Below are 26619 nucleotides of genomic sequence, written 5' to 3'. Positions count from 1 at the left end.
GTTACATAAGAAGCTGTTGCAGCATCTGTCAGATACATTACAAACACCACAAGTGGTGAAGTTTTTCATGTAGCAGCCTTTTTTCAGCATGAGGAGCCGGCTGCAGTGCTGTGACAGGACGGACCGTTGTGCAGCGGGTCGGGCTGTGTGTCAGCCGTGGATGGATACGGCTCACAGAGCCACAGCACCGACTGCGTACTGACGGGGTGCAGTTACTGGGAGCACAGTCACTTGTAATCCTTCTGTGTCATTGGTGGATAAAGGAAAATCAGCTGCAGCTAACAATCTTGTTACATTTTGGATGTAAAAGTATGTCATGCACGAACTGGACATAGCTGAGCAGCTGCAGGAGTAAAGGTGGCTTTTACTTGACGGCGAGGCGCAGGCAATGCTAAGAATACGTCACATAGCCGTGCTGAGCGGGCAGACCTCGCGTTAGATTTGTGCCCCGCTCTCTCCGCTCACATCGGGGCGTTTCGCGGCACGATCCCTCACTGGCATCGCGGCACGCACTGCTGCCGCCTGCAGGTCGGCGCGCGGTACTGCAGGCGGCGCTCCGACAGACGCGGTGCTGGCGCGCCTCGGCGGGGCGGGAATAGCGTAGGGGGCCGGAAGGTTTTGCGGAAGCAGCAGGAATCGCTCGGCCGATACGCGGCACGATCGGGAAAAGGCGCCCTGCGGGTAGGAAGAAAGAACACCGCTTCGGCGCCTGCCTCTCGTTGCCGGAGTGCTGCACAGCAATGCAAAACGCGGTTGTGCGAGATGCCACCCGCAGACCGCGCGAGGGCTCGCTGCCGTTAGGAATAGGAGCGGTACCTCTGCTAGGCAGAACGCGTGCGCGATGCCGCTTGGAAGACCGATAACCATAGAGCGTGGCGGACCCGGAGAGCAGAGCGGCCTGCAGCGTGCTGCCTTGTTTCTTCGTTACTAGAGACGCGTCGTTCCGCGGCGATGGCCGTGAGTGTCAGCAGCGCGGAGCCGGGGCGGCCAGGGGCTCCGCTGCCTCCGCTCCTCCTGGCCCCGGCCCGGCAACCTCGGCAGCTCAGGGCGGCTAATGCACGGCCTTACGCAGCGCTACGCCCCTCCTTCGCACCTCCTTTTACACCTTCGCACCTCCCTGCTGCCACAGCCAACGACTAAAGAGCAAAAATTTATTTTCACAGCGATGATGAAAATAATTCCATGACTTCTGTAAAGTATTACATAACTGCTTATATATATATATATATATGGTCCTCTATTCTAAGGTGCCCATGTGCCAGACACGTATTTGGTTGTGCAGCTGGTTTGTTTTTACTAAGATACGGCCAAGTTTGCTATGATGTCTCACAGAACATTTATTGAAAAACAGCTGTAACATTTTCCTGTGACTGCATGAATGGTTGAAGCAATGACCTGAGGATCAGCCTGTAGCGATAGTGTGCCTGGGCATTTCACACACAGGTACACACTTTTCATCTGTGTTTCTTTCTCCACCTAACCGTTTGTCAATGGTTGTTGTTGAGTAATTCAGCGCAAGAGAAGCTTACAGAGAACATCTGCAAAATACTCCATGCTGATGTTGCTGTTGGTTATGCGTTGTTGTTTTTGAGATACGTCACTGCGAAACGCACAACTGTTCAAAAAATAAGACTCAACATCTTAGTCCATCTCCTCTGAAACCGCAGTGCGAATGAACTGTGTGTAGCAGTGGGACGATTCATGATGCAGTTACCACTTAAATTCCTTTTTTGTTAGTGTCACGAGACTTGGAAAAGCACCAATTACTAATAAACAGAGAGAGAAGGAGAGCACCAATAGCTGTGGGATTGTAAGCAAATGCACAAAAATTCCCACAAAGTACAACAAACTCTGATATGACAGGACAAAACCATCCTGTGTCTCTTAGGAAATGAATATCAGCAGTGAAATGTAGGCTGGTTTCCTTTAAAATACCAAAGCAAGATTGTCGATTAAGACACTTCTAAACACGCTTGTGAGTACAACAGCTGCAGAAAACCGTGTCATATATAGTTATAGAGATAGTTCTCTGTGGTTATATATGGTGCTCTGGTAGCCAAAGCAAAATCTTGTTTGAACACGTACCAATTTCCAACCATAATCACACGTTAGTCTTTGATTTACTTACTGTCCCAAGTATCGCACATGAATAACTCTGCTCTGTTCCACCCACTGTGAAGTTATGGTTCAAAAACCACTGTTTGTCACAGACTGCACAAATGCATGAAGACATTGACAGCTAACGCCAGGCCTCTTTTTCATCACAGCCCGAGGCTGCCTACACCTTGAGAACAGAGCAGTATCTTAATGTTAAGATACAAAAGTGCATAAGTGCTTGAAAATGCCACCAGTTTAACTTTATACTTTTCTCAAGGCAAAAATTGTAGAGAAACTGTGAGTCAACAGAATCACATTTTAAACCCAACTTCAATCTTTATTTAAAATGGACCGCTATGATCTTCAAGAAGTTTCTGAAATAGGAATAAATAAAAATATATTTAATGCTTGTAACTTCCCTTCCCTTTTTGAAAGGTCTCTCACATTCCTGCAAACTCTCCCCTTTCCTGCCTTAGGATGCAGCAGCGCACATTGAGTTATCACAGAGATGCGCCGTGGTTCGGTTCTTTGCTGACTCACGTCTTCAGATAACGACCACAAAACCCCACAAGGACACCTTCATTTAAGCTCCTTTTCAACAATAAAGATTTCAGTACACACTTTGCTTTTTGATTCAACATGAAAGAACTTTAAATAGATTAACTTCTCTGCCTGTGAGCTCACTTCTTGTACTGAATACATCGATACAGAGATACAAACCATGTAACACAGTAGGAGGTCATTTAGTGTAAGCTGTACGAGCATCTCACGTGGATTTAACAAAAGAAGGAGTAACACGGGCAGTTAACCTGAACACGGACAGTGTGAACATCAAGGATTAATTAACCTCTCCTCCTAAATTGCACATTCCCAACAACCAGGATGAAGTACATTACCGCCTTTTAGAAGAATCAGTACTTCAAAGTGCCACTGCCTGGTGACAAATCAAAGTCATTTCGCAGCTCCTTTCACGTGTTGCCTCATTAGTGAAAACATTTACTTCAAAATACTTACAAAAGCAGGAGACATATTCTCGTCATCATCATATTGTATGACACAAAACTAAGCAATAGAATTAACTGCAAAATCCTCTTTTTATGTCTTCTGCTATTTTGTAGGGTATTTGGCATAGGCACTTGGTAAAAGTTATTACACGTGTCTGCTCCCAACAAGTACCACACAAGTTAGATAAGGTACAAAAAGTTTAAGACTACAAATATGGAAACCAAGAGAAATAGGCAAATGCACAGCACTGTACTCAAAGTGATCCGCTCCACAGAATTTAAAACATGTCTTTAAATATGAGAGCAGATGTGCCTTACTGTTCTTCTTCCCACTGGTACATTTATAAATATCGCAGTATGCAGTTAACTTACAAAGTGTAAAAAATCTAGGTAAGTTCTCACGTCTATTTAATCTTCTTATGATTTAACAGTAAAACCTATGAAATATTTGAAATTCACAGTACACATATAAAGCATCATATTATCGTGTATTAAAAAATAAGCTTAAGACCAAGAAAGCAGCTTAAAGCAATTTACAATATATCCTCCAACAACAACAACAAAAAATAATTAAAAAGTGCTTTTATAGTAATCATAGCTTTTCAAACAGCAAAGTAAACGTAGCGTTAGACCGATTCCCAGCATGGCTCAGCACAGCACACAGAGCAGACTGGCTGGGGCCTTGCTCTCAGTGCCTGCTTAGTGCACCTGTGTATCCACCTCTGCTGATGACAGCAACAGCTGTGAGTGCTTTCATTCATCCTGCTAAGATTTGTACAAAACACTGCAGTGCAAATGAACCTATGAAGTACCTTGTGCACTTGGAATGAGAGTGGGGGTTGGAAAAGACTGGGGTGGGACTGGGCTGGAATGAAAGAACCTTGAGACTATTGGAAGCTGACTGAATGGCTGATATTGATATGTAAAGGTGAGCAAGGAAAGCAACTGAGTTTCTCACATCAAAACCGAAATCAGTCTAACGCTATTAAATGGATTAATTGTCAGTGATTTATATAATTCTTATACAAAATACAAAAGCATAAAATATATTTCATTCATTAACATGATATGAATACCATGCTGTATGTTACCACAGATTACTTTTTTTCTTGCAGCAGGGACATTCTTCTTGCTTAGCTGCACAGTGATCACAAAGTATGTAATGTTGACATGGATTCAGGACAGTGCTACCATCACCTTCTTGACATACTATACACTTCTTTGACTGAAGCTGAAAAATCACCTGTAAGATGATTACTGCACTCAGTAAAAGGATTCCAAACTGTACAGTTATGTTTTAGCAACTTTACGCTTAGCTGTGCTGACAAAAACTTTAACAACACAAAGAATACTGGCTTTGCATGATGAATAACCAAGGCGAGGGCTGTAAGATCTGAGCATGCACAACCATTACAACAAGCTGGAGGAGTATAGATGCACTCAGACAAGAAAATATCTAGGTTAGCACTTCTGGACTGCAGTTTTTCTGCACCATTGGGATAAGTGATGCAAAGAAAGAAAAAAAAAGTCAGCCTCTTTTACTATCGTGTATTTCCTTGTTTTGACATTTTAAAGTACTGTTACATTTTCTTAGGTTGTGAGAGGTGTTTGCATTAAGACAAAATGGAAGCTTTCCAGGTAAGCTACACTTCGAATAAAGCTACAGGGATGGATTTGGGATGGATGCAAATAATGTCTCCATGTGGTAAACCACACCAACCTTATGAAGGGACAGGAAGAAGTGAACGGCATCTAAAAGCTATATTCATTTTTGAGAGAGTCATCTTCGGGTTAAGAGAAACATCCACAACACTGTGTTGCACTAAGACAGCACCTTTCTCCTGGATGGAAGAGACAGGTGAGAAGAGGCCACAGTGGTAAAGGAAACCTGAGAAGCCGAGCAGCTGTAAAGGCTGGTAATTGTGAACAGCCCAGACTGGCTGAGATGACTTCTGCCCCAGGATCTAATGACTTGGTTCAGATAGGAGATGCCGGGACTGTTTTGCTTCTATTTAAAATCCCCCAGGAGAAAAACAAGTGATCCCTAAAGCAAATGTACTCAGCACAGGAGCCTGGCAATAGCAAGTCTCACCTATCTTCATTGCCAGAGACTTAAATAATGTTTTAACCTCCTGTAAGGAGAGCCTGGCTTTTCTTTAAGGCAACAGTTCATGCTGATACAGATGGCACTGGACAGGAGGAGCACTGAGACAGAGAATACGGTGCTGAACTCTAACAGGTATAGGAATATGGCAGACTGTTCTAGTAAGTGGAAGGAAATATTACCTTTTTTTTTTTCTGGACTGTTCAGTGACAGTCAAAGCAAAAAGAACTGCCATCACATGTGCTATCACTGCCCTTCCAGACTGCAGAATAAAATGTAATGTAAAAGCAAGCTCAGCTCAGGACAGTCTGATGTAGGAATGAGGCACTGTCACTATCATCTCCCTTGATTATGCTCAGAGGAAGAGAATATGACTTTCAAAGCTTTGACAGCCCTGAGAAATGCTCTGCATCTGACAGCAAAAGAGCATCTTATGTTTTGGCAGAACCCAAGTTTGGGTTTTAGAGAAGGTGGAATGCAGCACTGTGGTCACTAACGTGGCTAAGGGACCAAAGCATCTGACACAAGGAGAAGCTGAAAGAAGAGAGGGATTCTTATCAATGTGTATAAATACCTTGTGGGAGGAAGTAAAAAAGATACAGTCTCCTCTTGATGGTATCCAGTGAAAGAAGAGGCAACAGGCACAAATGATAAGGACAGGAAATCCCACTTTTACAGTGAGGGTGGTCAAACATTGGACAAGGCTGCCCACAGAGGTTCCAGCATCTCCATCCTTGAAGATATTCAAAACACTTCTGGGCCACGCTGTAACAATCTGCTCAGGTTGACCCTGTTTGAGTGGGGCATTGGACTAGATGATCTCCAGAGGTCCCGTCGATTGCCAGTGATTCTATGCTCCAAGTCTGTACTGGCCTCTCTGACTACACAAACTCCTAGTGCAGAACCTCACCACCTACATTCTAAACAAGCGAATAATGTGTAATTGTTTACATTTATCTACTACAACTTTTAATTTATTTAGGTAGTGGCTGAAATATTGGCAATTTAAGCTTTTTCAGATTATTTATTTATTTATTTAAAATCACCCTCAGAACCCTTGTGAATTGCTTGTCATTTTCTCTGATAGCTGATCAAAAAAATCAGAAGAATCTATCAGGCTGAGAACTCTGAACATCACGTAGTCCAGAAAGAAAGACTTAACACTGAGATCAGTGATGCTCTCTGAAATTAAACCTGGCATGTGCATCTCACTGAAGCTTACTGAGCTGTCAGTTTTAATTAAGCAAAAACAGTTACACAGATGAAGAAACTCACCTCATCTATTGTTCCTAAATCTAAGTGCAGCCGGCTTTGTAAGGAGCGAAGCTTTGGCAAGGAGATTTTTTCTATGTCTCCATAGTTTTCCATGTAAGGTAATGCAGTAGACAGGCAGGCAGCTAATTGCACCTTCAGCTTTTTTAATTTATTTTCCACTGCTTCCTTCTTCTGAAGAGCGAGTTGTTTGTCAGCAGATGCAACATCAGCACGTTCATTTGCTTCTTGAGCCTCTTTCTGCCATGCATCACATGCCTGAGAGAAAATGATTTCCAGAATGTAAGAAAAATTGTTTTTTCACTTAAAAATGGAAGAGTAAATTCAAAAGCCTTCAAAAATGCACATTTCTAATTTTAAACACAACAGTGTAATTATGGTCAATTTAATGTTTTTCCCTACTTATCCTACTGTCACATTTATGGAGCTCTATGAACGGAACATGCTCAAATTTCAGTGTCAGGAGACATTAAAACCTGCCAGAATGCAGCAGAGGTACTTTGCTGCTCCTTATCACAGAGAATATGATGTGAGAGGAAGAAAAGGACTACAGCAAATGCACTGGAATGGCAATTGTCAAGAGCCTGGTTTGACTGCTGAGATGGCTGAATGTCATCCAGGCACAACATGCAGCCAGAGCTGCTAGCAAGCTTTTGTGTGTGTGTTTGCACGCGCTTACCAGTGGAAAGAGGTACAGGAGGGAATGTGTGTCTTTAGTTACTTTACACTGAGACACACAGCTGTTCAGCACTAAAGGGTCTGCTTCCTTTATGCTGCCAGCTCATTTAGGAAAGGGAAGAAACATCATTCATGGTCAATTCACTTGATAGATTGTAAAAAAACTCTGGGTTCAAGGATAATAAAACTTGTAAAAAGGAAAAACAGTTGGAGGTGCATGTTTACTAAGTACAGAAAAAAATGTAATACTACCATAAATGAATGTACCTGTTTTACTTGTTGCCAAGATTCTTCCCATTGTTTCAGTTTTCTCTTGGCATCATCAAGTTCCTGTCTAACTCGAGTCAGTTCGTTCCCACTGCTGTTTGAACTCACGGAGGGGGCAGTGCCACTGCTCAGAACTGGGGATGGGCTGGGAGAGAAATTCCCAGTTACAAAGTCCCACATGCTCCCCGTAACACCATTTAAACCTGTAAAACAAAAAATAGTGTCTGCACACCCTGCTGCAAAATGTTTCACATGCAGAACTACATAAACGCACTGCAAACGCAAAACTTACAGTTCTACCTGCAAGACTCGTTATTTGACTACCTTCAGAAGCATAAAAGTCTGGAAAATATTTCTAGTTCTGGAACAATTCACAAAACTTACCACATGCTTTTCTCTTGCTGCTTTTATTAAAAGAGAGCAGAGTCAGCAAAAGGAGACGAAATGGTGGGAATAATTCATGTACAAAAACCTTTGCTCCCGGAAGTCCATACATCATTTTAGTTCTTTCTATTTTCTATTTTCCATTAACAAAAGTTGTGGCTAAAACGTGTTCTTACTGCCTACTCTTATCTTTCAAATGCCTAAGTAAATATCTCCTCTTCCAAGAACACTTTTTGTCCTCACTAGGAAGGAAAAATTAACTCCTGGAACTCCCTCCCACCTACCCCATTTAACACCACTGTCAGCAGTGTTAACGATTACAATAGCTGGGCTTTGTCTTCCAGATCATGGGAAATCTGCACAGCCTCGAGCTGAACCCTCCTGAGCTGCCATCGATTCCCCTCTTTAAACACAGCAGTGCAGCCTTCAGCCTACTTACCTAACGAGTTGTGAGAAGAGGCAGAGGTGCCCAATATATTCTGTTCTGATTTCAAAGGCTGAGGCTGCTGTTGGTGAGGGACCATAGCGGATGAAACAAAAGACTGAGAAAGTGATTGTGAAAGAGAATTGAGTGGAGAGGTTGAAAGGGATGATGATGAATGTAGAGAGGAGGAACGAACAAGAGAACCTGGAATATTGACAGGTGCTGAACTTTCCAGTAATCTTTTACCTAAGCATGCACAAAAAAATAAAAAATAAAAATCAGTTCCAAAGCAGGACACAGCTCTGCAAGTATTCTTAAAATTAAATTGCATATTCAAATACCTGCCATTAATAAACAATGTATTATTTATCTGCTATTGTAAGAAACATTTTAAATTTGAACACTTAGAAGCAGTGCCATCATCTGCGGCTACAGAGAGAGAGAAAACATTTTTCAGATCAGGTTATCTGACTCAGAAATATTTACAGCCAACTAAAGCAAATGGAAAAACTGAGTGGAACTTAAAGGAGTAAGAAAAATTTGTTTTGTGTTTTAATACATAAACTAGAGTTGAGAAAGTGAGACTACATACCTTAAAATGTTTTACTGAGTAATAGTCAGAAATACCTCAATTTCTTTCTTCTACATACTTTCGTTCAGTAGATTTTAAATGTCAAATGTACTTTAGTCTACAGAAACTAAGTTTGAAACAAAGTAATAAATAATATAATCAAACAGGTATTGCTCATAATTTTCCAAAATAATGGCAATAATAAAAATAAGGTATCTTTAGAATGAATGTTAAATGATGCAATTGCTTGAATAACTGTGAACAGACGCCTTGGTTTTCCCCAGTCAGGAAACAGTTCAATATTTACTGTAAAGATTTTAATCAATAATTTTGAATAGCAGTAAAAATGACATCACCTTCTCCTTGGAGAAAATAGAGCAGTCAAGTGAGTTATACTTGAAATCATGAGTCATTATTATGGTTTTCTGTTTTTGCTTAAAACTGATGAATTTATGTCATCAGAGAAAACATCTTTTTAGAAATACTAAAAAAGAAGAAAATAATGCTCATTATAAGCTGCACTGCAACAATGTCTTCAAAAATGTATCATGGGACACTCAGGAAGTGCTGGCAAAGTCTCCTGAGCAACTGCCTAAGGAAGATACAGGACAGACCAGAGATGTATGTAACATAACAAACAATAAACCTACACCTCTGTTTGCAGGAGAAGCAAGGGAGCAACACAGTAAAGGCAGTTTAGTTTAAGAATCTGGCCCAGTAAGAACTCTCAAATTTTAAGAGCCCGAGATCCCAAGCAAACACTGTATGGGGTTTCACAGAGCCATCTCTTTTCTAGTACTCGAGTTATTCCTCACATCTACTGGATTTTGCCCAACACAATCAGCATCGAGTAGCAAGGCTGTGGGTGAGGACAGGCCAGCGCTGCCCCATGCTGGGCACAGCCATTCCCAGCCACCCGCAGTGCAGAGCTGCTGCAGCACACAGCCAAACCCATCAGCAGCACTGGTGCTGCTTCTGGGAAAAGGCATGTAAGAGGGCAAAAAGCTGCAAAGCAGCAAGGAGTGAGAAAAAAGGTGTAAGAAACAGCCCTGCAAACACCGATGTCAGTGAAGAAAGAGCAGAAGGAACCAGAGCAGAGATTGCCTGTGGTCAGGATTTTCAATAAATGCATCAGGACATTCTATAAATGTAAGCCAGTCCTTCCAGCAGCTATTCTGCCCACGGCCCCAAGGGCATGCCAGAAGCACTTTTTAATCGAGCAACCCCTTCCAAAAGACAGGCAGGATGACAGCAGTCTAACCTGCTTACATCTCAAATTTAACAGGAAGAACAGAACCGAGAACTATTTGGCACAGTCACTGTTGTCTGTAACAACAACTGTGAAGAGTAAACTCTTAGAAAGGTGAGAAATAAAATTCCTTCAAGTGATACATAGTTTGGTTTTACAATTTGAGCCGCTTACTTGCTAATCCAAGGTCACTGCCTTCTTGATCTTCCAACTCCCTACTGATGGATGCCACATTCACACCGTTGAAATGCATATCTAGAGCTGAACCTGTTAAACAAAGCACTGCATAGTGAATTATCCGTGATGCTGAAATGAGGAAACTTTGATTATTTTTATTATCATTTCCATCATAAAAATCCTTAATGTCTATCTAATACCATGCAGCACCATCCACTGCCCAAAGTGTGTTCCAATTAACACTAATAATTGCATAACTGGGAAGATCTAATGAGGATTTTGATGAATAGCTATACTGCCAATACAGTTGACATGGGAAAGCATTATGGGGGAGGGAACCACCTGCTGTGCTGGACAGGATGCCCAAGAAAGGATGTTCCTCTGCCCCAACTTGCACTTCTCACCTGGCATCTTGGACAGCTTTCTCTGTCCTTTTTTTTCTCCCTCTTCTTACATTTCCATTTTTCTCTGTAAATGATATTGACCATTGTGTTCCCAACAGCAATGGACCCCACTAATCATCCTTTGTGCACATGAACCTTTCTCAGTATGTTTGTGCAACAACACCATATGAAGGAGATGTTCCTTTCTTTTCTTGTGTTGGTTTTTCTTTCCCCCTCCACTAGAATAAAAGCAGGCCATTCACACCATTTCCCTTGTCTAACAGGAGTAGCTTGCAGTCTTCTGCAGCTTCTGCTGCATCTTCAGTGTTCAGTGCATCACCTAAGCCTCAATGTTAAGTGCTAGCTCTATCTGATTGGCACGCTCATTCTAAGCACCCCTACCCCTTCTTTTCTTCAGCTCTTGAGGACAATTACTCAGCCAGCAGACAGAAAAAACTTAAGAGCTCCCCATGCAATCATGATGAAGGGACAAAGAAAAGGCTTCAGACCTCCCTGTCTGACAAAGCTTCCTCAGTTCTTGCTAATATAACTCCTGCATTTCCCATAGTCCTTTATCCAAATCCATTCTTCCTCTTTTCCCATTACCACCTACTGTCTTCTCTTCCTGCAGCTCCTTCACTTTTTTTTTGTTTAAACAATTCTTCAATGCACCAATTTCTACAAGAACATGACAGATTTGTTCTACGAGCACTTTACATTTTTTGCTCTATTCAAATTACATACAGCACTTCATTTTCATTGCCATCCAGTATATCCACAAACTCTGGAGAAATAACTTAACATATATGAAATTTCTTTGGGGAAAAAAAAACACAAAACCTACACAGTTACAGTAAAGCACAGTAACCTACACTTCCATGAGACATGGACACTGTGACTCACCTTCAAGTAACAAAAATATCATCCTGAAAACTATTTCAGAAAAACAGCTGAAGGCAGCAGAGGCATATTTTACCTCAGAAGAATCAAGGATCTCTTAAGCTCAATAACAGAATGACAAATGGGAAACAGAGCATATAACAGCTTAAATGACTTTGCAACACTTGTTCTGCATATAATTTTAGTATATAATTTTAAAATTGTACTGAATTAGCACCACATCAAGTACATGGAAATTAGACCTTGGATTTTACGGTTACATTAGCTACTTGTTCTGGTCAACTAGCACACACTTACTCCACAAGCACTCTTTATTTTGACAAAAAAAAATTATTTCCACAGTATTAACTGTAAGCAGTGACATTATATTACTCGCAAAGAACAAAAACTAAAAATCTGCTCACTAATTCTAACAACTAAAAATAATTTTACATTTATGTTTCAACACACAGATCATCCAACAAACCTTTTAGGAAAGCAGGGTATACTTGTGAGACTGAGGAAAATATCTGCCATTTAATATTCTGCACAGATTACTTTCAAAAAGAGATGAGAAGAGGAAATGCCTACCTTACCATTGCTAAGTGCTGACTCACTGCCTGCAGTCTCCTGCTCTCTGGCACACACTGATTTAAACACAGAAACCTTCAAGCACACCAGCTAATCACAGCACAGCCCTGCTCATGTGACTGACACCACAGGCTGCAGAATACAATGTCCTTCAAATCACATTTCCTGCTACAGCCTCCTGAATAAATCATATTTACTGTAGAAGTGCCACATATTTCAGCAAGTTTGTGCATAACGCTAATTAACAGGGACCACGAGATGTCAGGATTGATACTTGGAGGGATGGAGAAAGGCTGTCTGAAAGGGCTGCCAGAAACCACATGAAGTTCAACTGAGCCAGATAAAGTAATGCAGCACCTGGGATAGAATAATCCCTTGCAACAGTACAGGCTGGGGACCAAATGACCAGAAAGCAGTTTTGCAGAAAAAAAGCTAGGAATCCTACCAATGAATACATTCAGCATGTTCTGGGGGAAGTAAAAGCAGCTGGCCTGCATTAGGAACAGTGCAGCACACTGAGGGAAATGATTGCTCTCCAGCACCTGTGAGACCACAGCAAGAGCACCATGACCAGTTTTAGGTTTCTCCATGCAAAAAAGACATTTACATGCTGCACTGTGTCCAGTGCCTTGCTATCTGGATGGTTAGGGGACTGAAGCACATAATATACAAAGGCTCAAACTCTCAAACTCTGTATTCTTGAACTGATACAGTTGATCTGTCAAAGTATTTGGTAACTCAAGCAGGAGAATCACCAGCAACAGCATGAAATGTTTGATACATGTCTTCAAAAACTGATTTGTTTTCGGAAGGAGATGAGCATACAGTGTGCTCTGTTCAGCCTACAGTGGTACTGTGTAAAAAGTACACAGCAGTTCAGAAGACAACAGTACATAATAGTGTACATTATGTGTGTATTTCCTTTCAGAGAAAACCATGGGATTTCAAATTGTTACAGTGTTCTGTGCTGCCCTATGACCAAACCCTGTCAGACTGACACTTAACAGGGCTCTGGGCAAATCCAACAGTGCCTGGAGTACTGTGTCCAGTTCTGGGCTGCCCAGCACAAGAGAAGTGCTGGAGAGAAACCAGCATAGGGCCACTAAGACAGCTAAGCTCTGGATAAGCCTCCTTAGAATAAAGATGTCTGTATCTCTCTATGCATATTGTTGAGGATACCCTTGTACCAAGTGTCAAGTTATTCTTGGTGTGAGGATGTAATTATTTAATAATTAACTGAACAGCATAATGTGACATGAGTACCTTCGGATGACTGCATGAATTTACTGTCAAAGTTCTCTCCTTTCTTATTAACAACTAGGACAGAAAAGCAGTGTCTAATTATTATTTAAATATTTATCTCCTTTTAACATTTTCCAGCTAAAAAGCCTTGCTGGTTGGAACCAAGGGAAAGGCCCAGGGTTAGTGATGAGGATTTCTGAATGGAGTATTTCCTGAATCCGTCCTGTGTATCCAAACAAAAGCTTCCTCCTTTTTGTGTCCTTTCAGGTCTGGCGCACATAAGGAGAACAAAAATACGATTTTGCCCCTGAATGGATCGATAAGGAGATTGGAAAATAGACAGCCAAGAAAAATCTCCCACCTTCCTGCAAAGACAGTAAAATCTGTAACTGCACCTGCTAAAGTAACCTCAAAGAGAAAAAAGTCAAATCTCAGTGGCTCACCAACACAAGTAGAGGAGACATCACTTCTATTTCTAGGAATGTGGTGAGATGCATTATGAAGGTTTTATGCATTCTTAAAATTGCTGGCCACTATCAATGACATATTCCATTTAAAACATGTCCCAATTACTCATTCCTATGCTTACACTGCAGTTTATGAAAAACAATGATTTTTTGGGAAAATATTCAATTTAAAACTCAGATATTGTTTTTAATTAAATATAATAAAGTTGAGTACATACAAATGCCTTTACCAATAAGCTGTTCTGAACAGACATTAAAATAAGGAGAACTTGAATAATGCAATAAACTACACACAATCAGAGAGTAGATGTTAAGACTTACCTATAACTGATTCAACTGTGTTACCAGCAGAATAGAATGGGAGAGTTTGGGTACTGATAATAGAGACAGTTGTAGGAGATGAACTATCTGATCCAACACTGGAGGCCAGACTGGAAGTAATACTTGAAGCGAGTGGGTTAACCACTGAAAAAACACTGAGATGGTTCTGTTAAAAACAAACACGTACAATAGAGTATGTGTGTGTATTCTTACACAGACGTGTAAGCACATGAAATAAATACAGTGCAATTTTAGAAATCATTATTTTAGTTCAAACAGAAAGAAATCCAAAAGGAATCTCTAAATGAATAGATTAAGATAATTTTCCTTATCATTTCCATGTGGTTGGATATTGCCACCATATGAGGAAGTTTTGCTTTCAGAGAAAAGGTATTTAAATACCTTCAAATGAGCTTTACAATCAGTTAGTCAGCTGAAGTCTGATGACCCTTTTCAAAAGGAAAATATCTACTGAGCAATTATACCATTTCATTATACATTTGTACACAAATTATATTCTAGATTTCTTTGTTCTGCAAAATTTCCCATTTAATCCAAATGCAACTGGTGCATGAACTGATCTTCATTTTAGACAGGGGAGAAACTAAACTGCACAGCACACACCTCTACTACTTATTTCTAGCTGAACTTGTTTCACACAACTCCTAAAACATCCTGAGTCAGATGGGACCCACAGAGATCACCAACTCCAACTGCTGGCTCTACAGAGCACCACTCACAACTCAAACTGTAGTTCTCAGAGCACTGTCAAATGCTTCTTGAAATCCAGCAGGCTTAGCGCTGTGACTGCTGCCCTGGGGAGAATGTTCCAGCATCTGACCACCCTCACAGTGAAGAACTTTTCTCTAATACCCAACCTGCCCTGTCTCTACTGCATGCCCTCCCCTTGGGTCCTGCCACCGGCCACCAGACAGATCAGTGCCTTCCTCTGCTCCCCTTTCAAGGAAGTTGCAGGCCCCCATGAGACCTTCTCTCAGTCTCCTCTTCTCTAGGCACAACAAACCAAGAGACTTCAGCTGTTCTGCACACACCCTGGCTTTCAGACCCTTTAGTGCAAAATTACAGAATGGCTGAGGTTGGAATGGACCCCTGGAGGTCACCTGCTCCAACCCTCCTGGTCAAGCAGAGTCACTTAAAGTAGGCAGCCCAGGGCTGCATCCAGAGGACTTCTAAACACCTCAAAGGAGGGTGGCTCCACAGACTCTCTGGTCCGGTGCTCAGTCACTGTCATAGTAAAGAAGAGTTTCCTGATCGGATGGAACCTCCTGTGTTTCAATTTATGCTCATCACCTGTTTCTTTAGGCTGCTTTGCAAAGTGCCACAGAATTTTGATACTGCTTTAACGAATCATCCAAAAGGGCAAAATATTAGTGTTAGGCTTTTGGCAATACCTGCTTGTTGTCCTGTTCATTTTTTTTCTGCTGATTCTCAGCTGAGAAGCTTCGCTGCTTTGCCTGAAACAAAAAAAAATTATGAAATATATGAACTTAACGAGTCACTGATAAAAATATATAACTAGCTCATGAAAGGTCAGAAGCATCTCTCTAATGATGTCTTGAAAAGAGGGCGACTTAATTTCCCTTGCTGCAGTTCCATAAGGACAGTTAAATTTTAACGATCGCAGAGTAAATCAACATGGAAATTGAGCACATGGAAATTATTTCTAGCTCCTAAACTGAGTAGCCATTTTAGCACTATGACACGACTGAAATAACACGTTCCAAGTGCTTGCCAGCTGGTAACTATTTCTCCAAGAGGCTGCTGGGATAGAAGCCTGGGTTAGCCTGAAGTTTCAGAACTGCCTACATTTTCTCTTTCAGCAATCATGCTACAAATAACAAACAAAAACATTTAAATATAAAGGCAGATTTTAACACCATTTTATAATGAGGTAACTTCTGAAAGAAGTGAGACATACCTAAATAAAAGGGAACTGTAAGCCCTTTCTCTTTGCCACTGTGTTCTTGCAGAACAAGATCAAAAGTATTTCTGCTCTTTTCAAACCAGTAACTTTAAGTGATTTCCTGAATCGCAGTAAGCTCTGCACAGTCCCCTCTGTCTCTTCAGGAAGTTATTTCTGCCGCCTTTGTAAAGTTCTTTGTTCTTTTTTTCCTTTGAGAGATTCCTAATCTCTCTTGTAGTGAATGTTCCCTATCACTCAGACACAACTCTTCTCTTTCTATGCCTCCCATTATTCTACATGTTTTCTTCATTGCAAAGCCCATCACTGCCTCCTTTCTAGGCATGGCCAACTTGGCCAGTAAAAAGCAAGCATGACTTGTTTGTGGCTGAGATGCATGTTTTGTAACAGCACATAACTCACTGATTTTCACCAAAACAGCACCAAGGCTATATTGTTTCTCAGTTAATGCTGACTTACCTCCAGAAAGCAGCCATTTGTTTGGTGCTGTTACTTCGATAACATTTGATCATGAATCATCTGATCACTACATTAGGAGATGGAAATCTTGTCAAAATAACCAGATCACTAATTTACAGTCTGGCTGAACATTTACACCTAAGAAAGTGACCCTGCCTGGAGAACTTCACTGTAATGATCTTGCCATCACCTACAACACTTTAGCATTTAAATAAACAGAGTTACAAACAAAAAAATAAAAGTGAACCCTACCAAATCTAGCTATGTTTGGGTTTCTTCACAGTTATCTTGATCTATTCTTGGCAACATGGGCTTAAAAATGACCATCACATTTCTGCAAAATTATGATTTACTGCATGCCAGCTGAGCTGCAGTGACAGATTCTGTGAGTGTTCTTAGTCCATGACAAGTGCATTTTGACACAGTTTTTAGCTCTCTACAGGAAAGGATTCCTGACCTTGGGTTTAATATTATTAAAAAAAAAAAAAAAATCACTGTAGATACAGGAGATAGAGAACATTTTCTGCTTTATCTATTTATTTAAGATTGTATTTATACTTCTAGATGCACATTATTCACATACCTGATCTTCTCGTTCAAAACCTGGTGCTTTAGGATAGCTGGATGTTGGTGAAGAAACACCTGAAGTGCTGGACTCAGAACACAAAACACCATTTGCTAATGATCTCTGTCTACAAAGAGGTCCAAGGGGTGACAAAGAACTACTGCTACCAGAACTTGATGTTACAGGTGGACTTGAAGAACAGGAAATCTGTAGGGGACAGAAAACAGTGTCTAATACATTCTGTAACACTTTTTATGCTTATAACAACATTCTCTCCTCCTAAGACAATAAATTGAAATTATAAATTAAATTAATTTCACTCTTTTCTTAATACAATGCTAACTTCAGCATATTTGTGTGTATTATTGGTGTAAGCTGAAAAAAGTACCAGATGACAGATGTTGAATATATATATATTCAAATTGATACAAAAATAAAGATAAAAGTTCTGCAATATACCTTTCTAACTCCTGTCCTAGCTGACAAAATTTTCTATTACAGAATACATTTACTACCCCTGTAATCAAAAACCTTTCTACTACCAACACACTCTGCACACTGCATCGCTGTAAGAAGCTTTAAGTAAAGCATGACTGGGTGAGACATCACTTCACATATTAATAAATTAGGACAGAAAAGAGGGGATCTTTCAAGATCTTTCAACAATGAAATTTTTCCTATAGAAAAAAAAAAGACACAGATAAGTTAAGCTGTCCTTTAGTTGTATGTTTGATTAACAACAATGCTTCTCACTGGAGCATTCAGAATAATTGCATCTTAAGACAAAAACAAGGGCAGAAAATACAGGTAATACATGATTAAGTCTGGTTTCCAGAGCAGACATTCCATTTAGGTTTTCAAAACTGGGTAAATATTACCTTCTGACATTTAGTATAGCTTTGATTTTTTTTTTCTCTTTTGTTGATGTACAAAGAAATAAAAAAGAGCTGCTTAAGGAATAAAATAATTACATATTGGCAGTGCTAATCAGTGCTAGCTATTACAGAGTCATCTACACTTACATTTCCAGACTGCCCACTGTTACTTGTAACACTGTTTGTGGCATTAAGACTGCTGCTCCATTCATTTGTGATTCCTAGGCTGTCTGTTGAGAACAGGTGAGCACCTGGTTTGACTGAAAAGTAACAACACCATCATAATTACTGGGTTGGTTTCGCTTTTGGTTTTTTTTTTTGTTTTTTTTTTCCCCTCTCCCCAGCCCAGAACCACTTTACTTAATAATAAACAATGTAAAGAGAAACTTTTGCTTACAGTGCTTAACTTCAGAAGGAATATTAACCTTTGAAAAAGTTTATTCTTAACTTAGATGTAAATTACAATCAATTATTTGTTAATTTTAATACCAGAAAATTCATCTCAAAATAACTGAACAATTACTTCCCAATTTCCCCAAAGCCTACTTTGTTAAACTATTAAACATCTCAGACATTTGATTATTTTAACTTAACATCTTAAGGAGATTTAGTCTTCAATTTTTACATACAAATAACAAGTTAACAAAAAATTTTTACTTTAGTAAACAATTGCATTTAATGATATTCCTCCCCTCATAATTCATGCACACAATACCTCCAAGAAGGGGAGCAAGGACTGGGAAAAAAAATCTCTCAAACCCTACAAATCCTGCAAGATTTTTTTTTTTCCACCTCTTGCAACTAACGCACTTCTGAAGGGGTAACAGTAAGCTACTACTTAGAAATCAAATGTGAACATTTCTTTCCTAGGAACAGTAAGTAGCTCTGCTAGAGTGCAGGGCTGTGCCAGAAACAGGATGAGTGTGAGACAGAGACACCTCTCTTCACTGCAGACAGTGCAGCTGAGGACTGTTTCTAGCAGTGCAGTTTTTGCTACTCTGCCTATTAGCAGTAAGTGAGAGAAATACATTACATTTGAAATGTTTGCTTCTACAACCATTCTAATTCCTTCTAATAGCAAACATCATCATTTCTGGCCAGCTCCACGGAAGTTACAAACTCTACACTGGAAGCACCCCCCAGCTTAACTGTATTTCCACAAAGACCTACGGATGTGGTTGGAGTCCCACATGGGGGCCCCACTCATGGGCACCACTGAAACTCCTGAAAATCTGTCTTGAAGGAGTAGTGAAAATTCATCATGGCCTTAAGAAATCAGGAAGGAAAAAAAGAACAAACAACAGGTCAGCTGATTGTGAAGAACTCACTGAGAGAAGACCAGGAAGACTACCATAGAAAACACATGCTTCCCCAAGTCAGTTCAACAGAGAATGGTAGAAGCCGCTGAGAAATGTATGAATGGTGGGAAGGATTCCACAGAAATTTATCTAAGTTTACTACAGTAGTTTCAATAGGACAACGAGTGTATTTACAAGTCCAACAGGTATATATTTGGTAAGTCAAGCTCAAAGAGTTGTAGGGACAAGCTGCATTTGTAAAGAAAACTTTCTGTTCTGCTGCTGCTGCAAATTTGATGTACATTCAGCAACCTCCCTTAGCAATGTAATATATTGGAAAATATGGAATGAATTTCTAAAAACAAGTGACATCAATTGCCATTTGCCCCTTAAAATTAAGGATTTTAAGTCACTCCTGCTGCAGGTGCTTAAAAATAACACTGATAGAAAACAGTAATTCTCTTACTTACTTTCACCATGTGCAAATGCACAGAACGGGCCCCGAGGGCAGTAACCCGTCTGGCGCATATCATTGCACTTTGTAGACTTGTATATCTAAACAAAACAGAAGTGTGATTAACTGAAGCATATTTCCTACTGAGCAATAAAACAGATAGAAAATTTTAAAGCCTTTAAATGAAAAGTTCTTAATATTAAATTAATAGCAATACATTTAATATAGTTTTCTCAGAAAACTCAGTTCTTGCGTTTCTAAAATCAAACAGAAAAGCAGAACAGTAAGAAAATTAAACCTCAAACGAGAATCCTAACCTCATTGTGTAATAATAAATACTAACAATTGCATTTTAAAAAGCCTTGCTTAAATTGCTTTTGTTTTCCATGAGGTATAGAAACAAGTCAAACACCAATCAAAGTCATTAACACCACTGTAAGAAATTTTACAGGAGAAATTATGTCTGTATGTCTGTATGTCTGGGGCTGCTGAATCACGGCCTGAACCTCTGATTGATCACCTGAGGCGAGCACTGAGTCAGCCCTGGAGCACAGGTGAAGGCAATTCAGCTGCACTGCAGGAAGGGGTGGAGCCTGGCTGCACCTCTCCCAGACCTATTTAAGAGCTGACTGCCAATAGACAAGGATCTCTTCTGGAGATCTGCTCTGCTGGAGTTTCGTAGTGAGCCCAGGATAGGGTGAGTGTCCTTTCTTGCTCTAGTATAATAATTATGTAAGCCAAGCTCTTGGATATACCATATCATCTGTATATTCATTCATTCTACGATATACCAGAGTGTCTTAAGAAGAAAACAAAACAATCTGCTTTTTTTCCTACACGCTGCCTGCATTGCTACACCTCTAATATTTAAATCTTACTAACGTTCAAATATCTTTCTCTAACCTGACTGAGGCACGTGAGAACTGAAGTAACATTGACAGTTCAGGGCAGCAATCACGATGTAAGCTGCACACAAAATCCAGGTGCAGTTTCCTGGCTCTAACGGGATCTCTTGTCTTTGTATTTCACATGGCTTAGACAAAGCTGACACAGAACAATGTTTATATCAGAACAACATTAACCTATTTGAAAGCACACAGATTCTTCTGATAATTAATTCCAGGAATTTGCTGATCTGTGGCAAATGGCAGTGGTCCCCCAAGCTTTGGCAACAGAAACATAGAAATAATTTATTTTTCCTTAAACACCGAACAGGAGACAAAACACCCATAGTGCAGGGAAGCATCCACCTGAAGAACACACTTCATAGAGCAGTGGGACTCATCTTTCTACCAGTTTCACTGGGAGCTATCAAAGCATTGCAAAACATGAAGGAGTAATTTGTGGACACCATACCCAAATCAGGAAATGAAGCTGGATCCTTCTCTTACCTGTTCTCTGGTTATTGGTGAATATAAAATCCCCACTCTGTATATCTTATGCTTATTATGCAGAAGGAAAAAGTAGTACTACCAGATGGTTTCAACAAAAGCAGTAGCTAGAAGTTGAGTCTTGAATTGTTGTCCTAATCACAAAATCATTCCTAGTCCTATGAGACACCCAGGTGGTGAGAAATGCCTACTGATACTTAATACTATTGGAAGAAGTGACAATATGGAGAAAATCAGAAGAGTGTAGGGGCCAGAGCTGGCCTGGATTCTGGAGATGGCCACATCGTCTGCACGTACCAATGTTACAAAGCCTGCTATTTAGCAGTGGTGGAATAAAGCTATTCCTAAATATGATAACTATAAGATTTCTTCAAAAATCAATCATTGAGCCAAAAGGCAACGAGAATATTCTTTATCTGAATCTGGTGAAGCGTGAGGACACAAAGTCCAATATAAAAAGATAACGCTGGATAAAGTGACTATGAATTGAACTTGAAGGACACAGAAAAGTAATGCTGAATTAATGCCCTTGATTTCAAATCAGTAGGATGAGAAATGAAGGCAAATGGTAACCACCATCAAACAGATTGAATTTCACTGCAGAGTAAAATGAGCACTTCACATCCTCTACCTCTAGTCAGAGGCTCAAAAGCTGTGTGGAATTTCCATTCTAACCACACAGCTACAGCCAGAGCTTGAGCAAAGGGAAAAGATTACAGAGTACAACGTTGAATAGAATCTCCTTTGAGCAGAAGCATGCTGCTAGTTTCTGTGAAATTAAATGCTACAGCTAAAATTAAGCGAGCTGATAACCCTGTGACCATGAAGCTGTCTTGCGTACCAGCAGGAATTATGTCCAACATTTCAACAAAGGCAGTACAGCTAATGGAAATAAAGATGGACAAAGACTGAGATGATCCAGCTGATGTGGGGGCAAACTAAAACTACCTTTGGTTCAGGGCCAGGAAATGAATTAGGCAACTGTAAGCGAGAGGTTTTAAAGAGTGGTGTGTAAAGCAGCTGCAGTTGGCACATACTTGTAGTAAAGCAGTCGTACCAAAAGCACTACATATGGCTGAGGCATACTAGGCATAGCACCCATTAAGTTTGAGAAGAGCAAAAAGAGCTGATTGAGACCACTGTGAGTCCACCAATTATTCTGTCCTAATTTAATTAAGGACTGAAAGAAATAGAATAAAATTAAAGGTACATGTGGCAAAGCCTGCCATGGTAGACTCATTATTGAACTTTGATAAATCAAAGATTCTTCTCTAAAATGAAAAAGTGGTCATTCTAATAAGACATCAATAAACTATGTGGAGAGAATAATTAATTCAGATAATGAAGATTAGGACTATTACCAATGTAAGGTATCTGCTGTTAAATGGGTAGATTACAATGGATGGTAAGAAGAAGGACGGCAGCAGGCAAAATTGGCATCACACCTCAAGCCTCAGCCTTCTGACTTTTTTTAGTATTTTCATTAATAGCTTTGTCATAAACTAAAGTATGATAGTTATACTAAGCAGGAAGACACTGTTATTACAGAAAAGGGCTGGAATACAACATGGAAGAAATTAGGTAATCTGAAGTAAATCCATACAGTAAAATCTCTAGTAATCAATAAGGACAGAGAAATTCTGGAGCAGCATCTCAGGACTGGAGATAGTAAACACCTACTTAATATAAAGATGCAGATGGTCAACCTGATAGGGGACGTGATAAGGAGGAGTTTGAAAACAACCTTGAAGTCAGTATTCTAGGAGTTTCTTTCAGTGATGTGCTCTTGAGATTACTTCAATAATCTTCATAATTGGAAGAGAAAACAGCAATTACTCGAGTGGTCTTTGCTTGTAACTTACTAAGCTTTTAACTTCCTAATGCAGCCAACATCCTGCTGTGAATTCTTTATGCCTGTTCAGAGGTCCCAAATTCCAGATAAATCTCAAGTACTGTACAGGTAGCTTCTTACATAACATGTCTTTTCAGTATCATGGGTTTTTTCCTCCATTAACTGGAAAATCTAATACTTTCCTAGTGCTGCAATAACATTTAAATCTCAGCAGATAACGTGGCACTGCTCTCTTCCCCAGCACTTTTATGCTCAAATATCCAGCAAAAGAGTGTTACAGTGAGTGTACCTATAGAGGAATGTACATTCACATTCTTTTTCTGGAGTGTCTTCCTTCAGCCAGTAGGAAGAGACACTGCTCTTTCCACTTTCTCTATTCATAGAGAAGATTCAGATTCATAGAGAAGATTCATAGGCGTATTCAGATTCTTGCAATTATTTGCAATACAGCTTTTAACAATGCTCAAAATTGTAGTTTGTCCCAAGTTACTGGACAAAAAGTTGGGTAAAATTTATACCCAAATCTTACATATAGGCAATCAACATAAAAAAAAAAAGGGTTTTCAGAAGTCATGTGAAAAGTCAATCCAGTTACTAGATTAAAAGCATCCAAATGCTGCAGGGAATGTGAATTCATTTTTTACTAAGTAGTATATAAAAATGCCTAGCAGTGAAAACCACAGCTGTAAAATTAATATTTTCAGCAAATTTTGCTTAAACCAATAATTCAACTACTGGAAGAGCTGCATGACTTTTCTCTCCAGATGTGACATATTTTTCACATGTATCATCTTTAACTGGTACTCAAGTACATAATAAATTTAAAATCACTAAAAGTAAGAAGAAGCTCATTTCTTACCTCGGGATGAAACTGCTGCTCTGTACGAGAATGACAGTATTGGCAGCTATCCCCACTTTCACACCTTGAAGGTTCACCCCATTCATCTGCATGTTTTACACTGGGGCAAGGAGTAGACCTAGAAACAAATGATGCCCAGAGCACGTTTCTATCTAATTCCTAGCAGAAGTCTCAAACAAATTCCCATTCCATCTGAGGAGCTTTGCTTCTGGGACCTACGAAGTTGTAAATTCTAGGAGAAAACTAGCCTTTTGCCTCTGACAGAAGGAGGAGCAAGTAGGATTCCAGCTTTCTTCTGTCTGGTGACATTTATGGACAGTCCTGAGACTGTCAAGCAAAACCCATCAATTCTAAAGCCTATAGCACAGCACGATGAAAACACCAAGTAAATGAAGAAACCAATGTTTCAGAATGACAGACTCTCTCTAAAACTAAGCGAAGAGATGCATTAAAGTTTGGTCCTAAAAGTACCGCTCAGAAAAAGAAAATCTGAGGAGTGAAAACAGGAGAAAGCCAGAAATTATAACTGGTCTTTTCCCAACACAGAAGGTATCCACCGGTGATTCTTGATTTTTCACTAAAAATTATAGCTTTCATTCTTCACAGAAAAAACAGAACATTTTTTACTACAATTTCATGTTTTTATTCTTCAGAAGTGACTGACCATTCTGAACAGATGAGTTTTTTTCCCCCACAATAAATAAATAAATGAATAAATAAATAGACAGACAAACAGCAAAGCCACTGGGAAAGAGATGTTTTTATTCCACTAGGAATACCCATAGCATAAGAGCCCAAACAAACTAGTCCACTAACAACTGTCTGACTGACAAAGACTGCACTGCAAATATTCATGTACCTGTATTTGAACGTCCTGGGATTCCGTCTCCTGTCGCGGCTGTTGTGGAAATGCGGACACGCGTAGCCCTGGCGGCACAGCCTGGGTGGCTTTGTGCACTGCTCTGTCTTGTAGCCAGCTAGCACAAAATTTGTGTCTGTAAACAGGTCAAAAATTCAGAGAAATAAGCAACTAGATTTTGTATTTCAAGCGCCTTGAGTTAGCTTAGGAATCACGCTGTTTTGTAAAAACAATGTTATGAGTCACAGACTCATCCATCCTTATAAACCTAGATACCTTCATGCAAAGAAATCTTCATCAAATTTATATTCTATAGCAACTGTATGATAAAGTACACAAGTACAGAACTACCAACCTTGGTAGAGAAACCATCCAGAAATTCTCACTGCATCTATTCAACATTTTGAAAATGAAAACCTTAAGCAATACTACTCATTTCAGTAAGACAAACACTGAAACCATTTCAAGTTCTATATCTACAGCTTTTCTTAAGTTTAGTGCTGACGCTCCTTATTTCACCAAAATTTCTTTCATGGTAAGGCATACTAAGACTAGCTACTAAAATCTTCCTGGACAAATTCTAGAGCCTCTTTTAGACTCCTGCCTCCTTATCTACATCTGGTGCCAGTAAGGAGGAATTAGGACATGAAAAAGAAGGTTCTGTCTAGAAACAGAAAAAGACAGAAAAACAACAGAGCAAGCAAACAAATTAGAAGGTAAAATTTGGCTAATTGTCAGCATGGAACAGCGAATTACACCAAACCAATCTAATTCCTTCCTAAGGTAGGAAAACGGTTCCAGGTATGACTGAAGCAATCACTATTACGTTTCTTGTCTTTAGCAAACCTGAGATGTTCACAAAAACACATACAGCAAAATTCCTACCAAATCTGTGGAAAACAAGCTGAAAAAGCATTCTCAAAGAGTAATTAATGGTGTACTCTAAATTAGCAAGGCTTACTGATCAGAATATCACACAGAGTCTGCAGTTCCTTCAGTCCTCTTCAATAGTTTAATTTAAAACTGAGGAAAACAAAGCTGAAATCACCAGCTGGATGATTATTTTCAGTCTCTGGCAATTATATGCAATCCCACCACATTTAGTAGGATGTAAAGAAGTCACACAGCATTATATAACGTAACACTTCAGCAATGCAAAGAATCCAACAAAAATGCTTGTAGTTGGTTAATTTTGCTGTATTTTCTTTATTTTTTACCTTCCTATACAAAAATATTCCAGTATTTTTCATCTAGAGCTGACAACAACAAGACTGTACATTTCAGTACTTACATGACTGGAATTCATCCTCTATCAGAATAAAAAAATATATACATAGCAGGGACAAATATCATAAGATTATCTTCCTTGAATTCCTTAGGGACAGTATCTTCATGGCACCTCTCCCTATCTTACTGTCCATGCATGAAATTTTGAAAGTGATTCTATCCTGCAATCTTTCCTATAGTAACATTTGGACAAGAGTTCTAATAATAGCAACTGACACTAACATCTGTGGCAGTGTAAGAAGCAAGTGAAAACCAAACTTGAAAGTCTTAAGAAAACCAAAACAATTGGTTTTAAGCAATCTCACATAGCGCTTTCAAGGCACTCACATCTGAATACTCTCCTCCAATTTTCTATTTAACATTTTACTTCATTCCTGCTAGTCAATCTCAGCAAAGAACAAAGATTTGTTAACTATTCGATTAACGACTCAAAAAACGAAGACTGATCATTATTATACTTAGCACAAGACAGAGCTCCTACTGACTTGCATGAATAGCTTCCCAACTGACAGAGATTAGCAGTACTTGTATTAAGCTGAGACATATTGAACAAAATATTCAAAACATTTTCAATTTACAGTCTCAATATAAATGACAGACTACCACAAAACTGCTCACAAATATTTATATTACTTATAGAAACTGTATTTTTACTCTATTACAAAAAA

The 26619-nt window shown here is 39.6% G+C and overlaps 1 protein-coding gene across 8 annotated transcripts in view; it reads right to left on the bottom strand.

Annotated features, from left to right (window-relative positions):
- Positions 1–2413: 2413 nt before the first annotated feature.
- UNKL (unk like zinc finger) overlaps positions 2414–26619 on the bottom strand; it is a 32037-nt gene continuing 7831 nt past the window's right edge. For 4 of the 8 annotated variants that reach the window (XM_042864195.1, XM_042864201.1, XM_042864196.1 and 1 more), the window contains 13 exons: positions 24665–24800; positions 23806–23923; positions 19720–19804; positions 18099–18211; positions 17095–17283; positions 15523–15585; positions 14111–14276; positions 10225–10317; positions 8246–8476; positions 7423–7625; positions 6481–6735; positions 5780–5995; positions 2414–4344 (listed from right to left, as the gene is read on the bottom strand). In XM_042864195.1, the coding sequence (XP_042720129.1) occupies positions 4189–4344; positions 5780–5995; positions 6481–6735; positions 7423–7625; positions 8246–8476; positions 10225–10317; positions 14111–14276; positions 15523–15585; positions 17095–17283; positions 18099–18211; positions 19720–19804; positions 23806–23923; positions 24665–24800 (2024 nt within the window). In that variant the 3' untranslated portion in view covers positions 2414–4188. Of the gene's footprint in view, positions 4345–5779; positions 6126–6480; positions 6736–7422; positions 7626–8245; positions 8477–10224; positions 10318–12080; positions 12367–14110; positions 14277–15522; positions 15586–17094; positions 17284–18098; positions 18212–19719; positions 19805–23805; positions 23924–24664; positions 24801–26619 lie in introns of those variants that run through there. The other 4 variants (XM_042864197.1, XM_042864198.1, XM_042864202.1 and 1 more) reach the window with 4 other exon arrangements.

The sequence above is a fragment of the Lagopus leucura genome, unplaced genomic scaffold (genome assembly GCF_019238085.1).
Source record: "Lagopus leucura isolate 7727_CA_CO unplaced genomic scaffold, USGS_WTPT01 Super-Scaffold_760, whole genome shotgun sequence".
Classification (NCBI taxonomy): domain Eukaryota; kingdom Metazoa; phylum Chordata; class Aves; order Galliformes; family Phasianidae; genus Lagopus; species Lagopus leucura.
The sequence above is the reverse complement of the archived record's forward strand: the minus strand, read 5'-3'. Positions and strand labels throughout refer to the sequence as shown.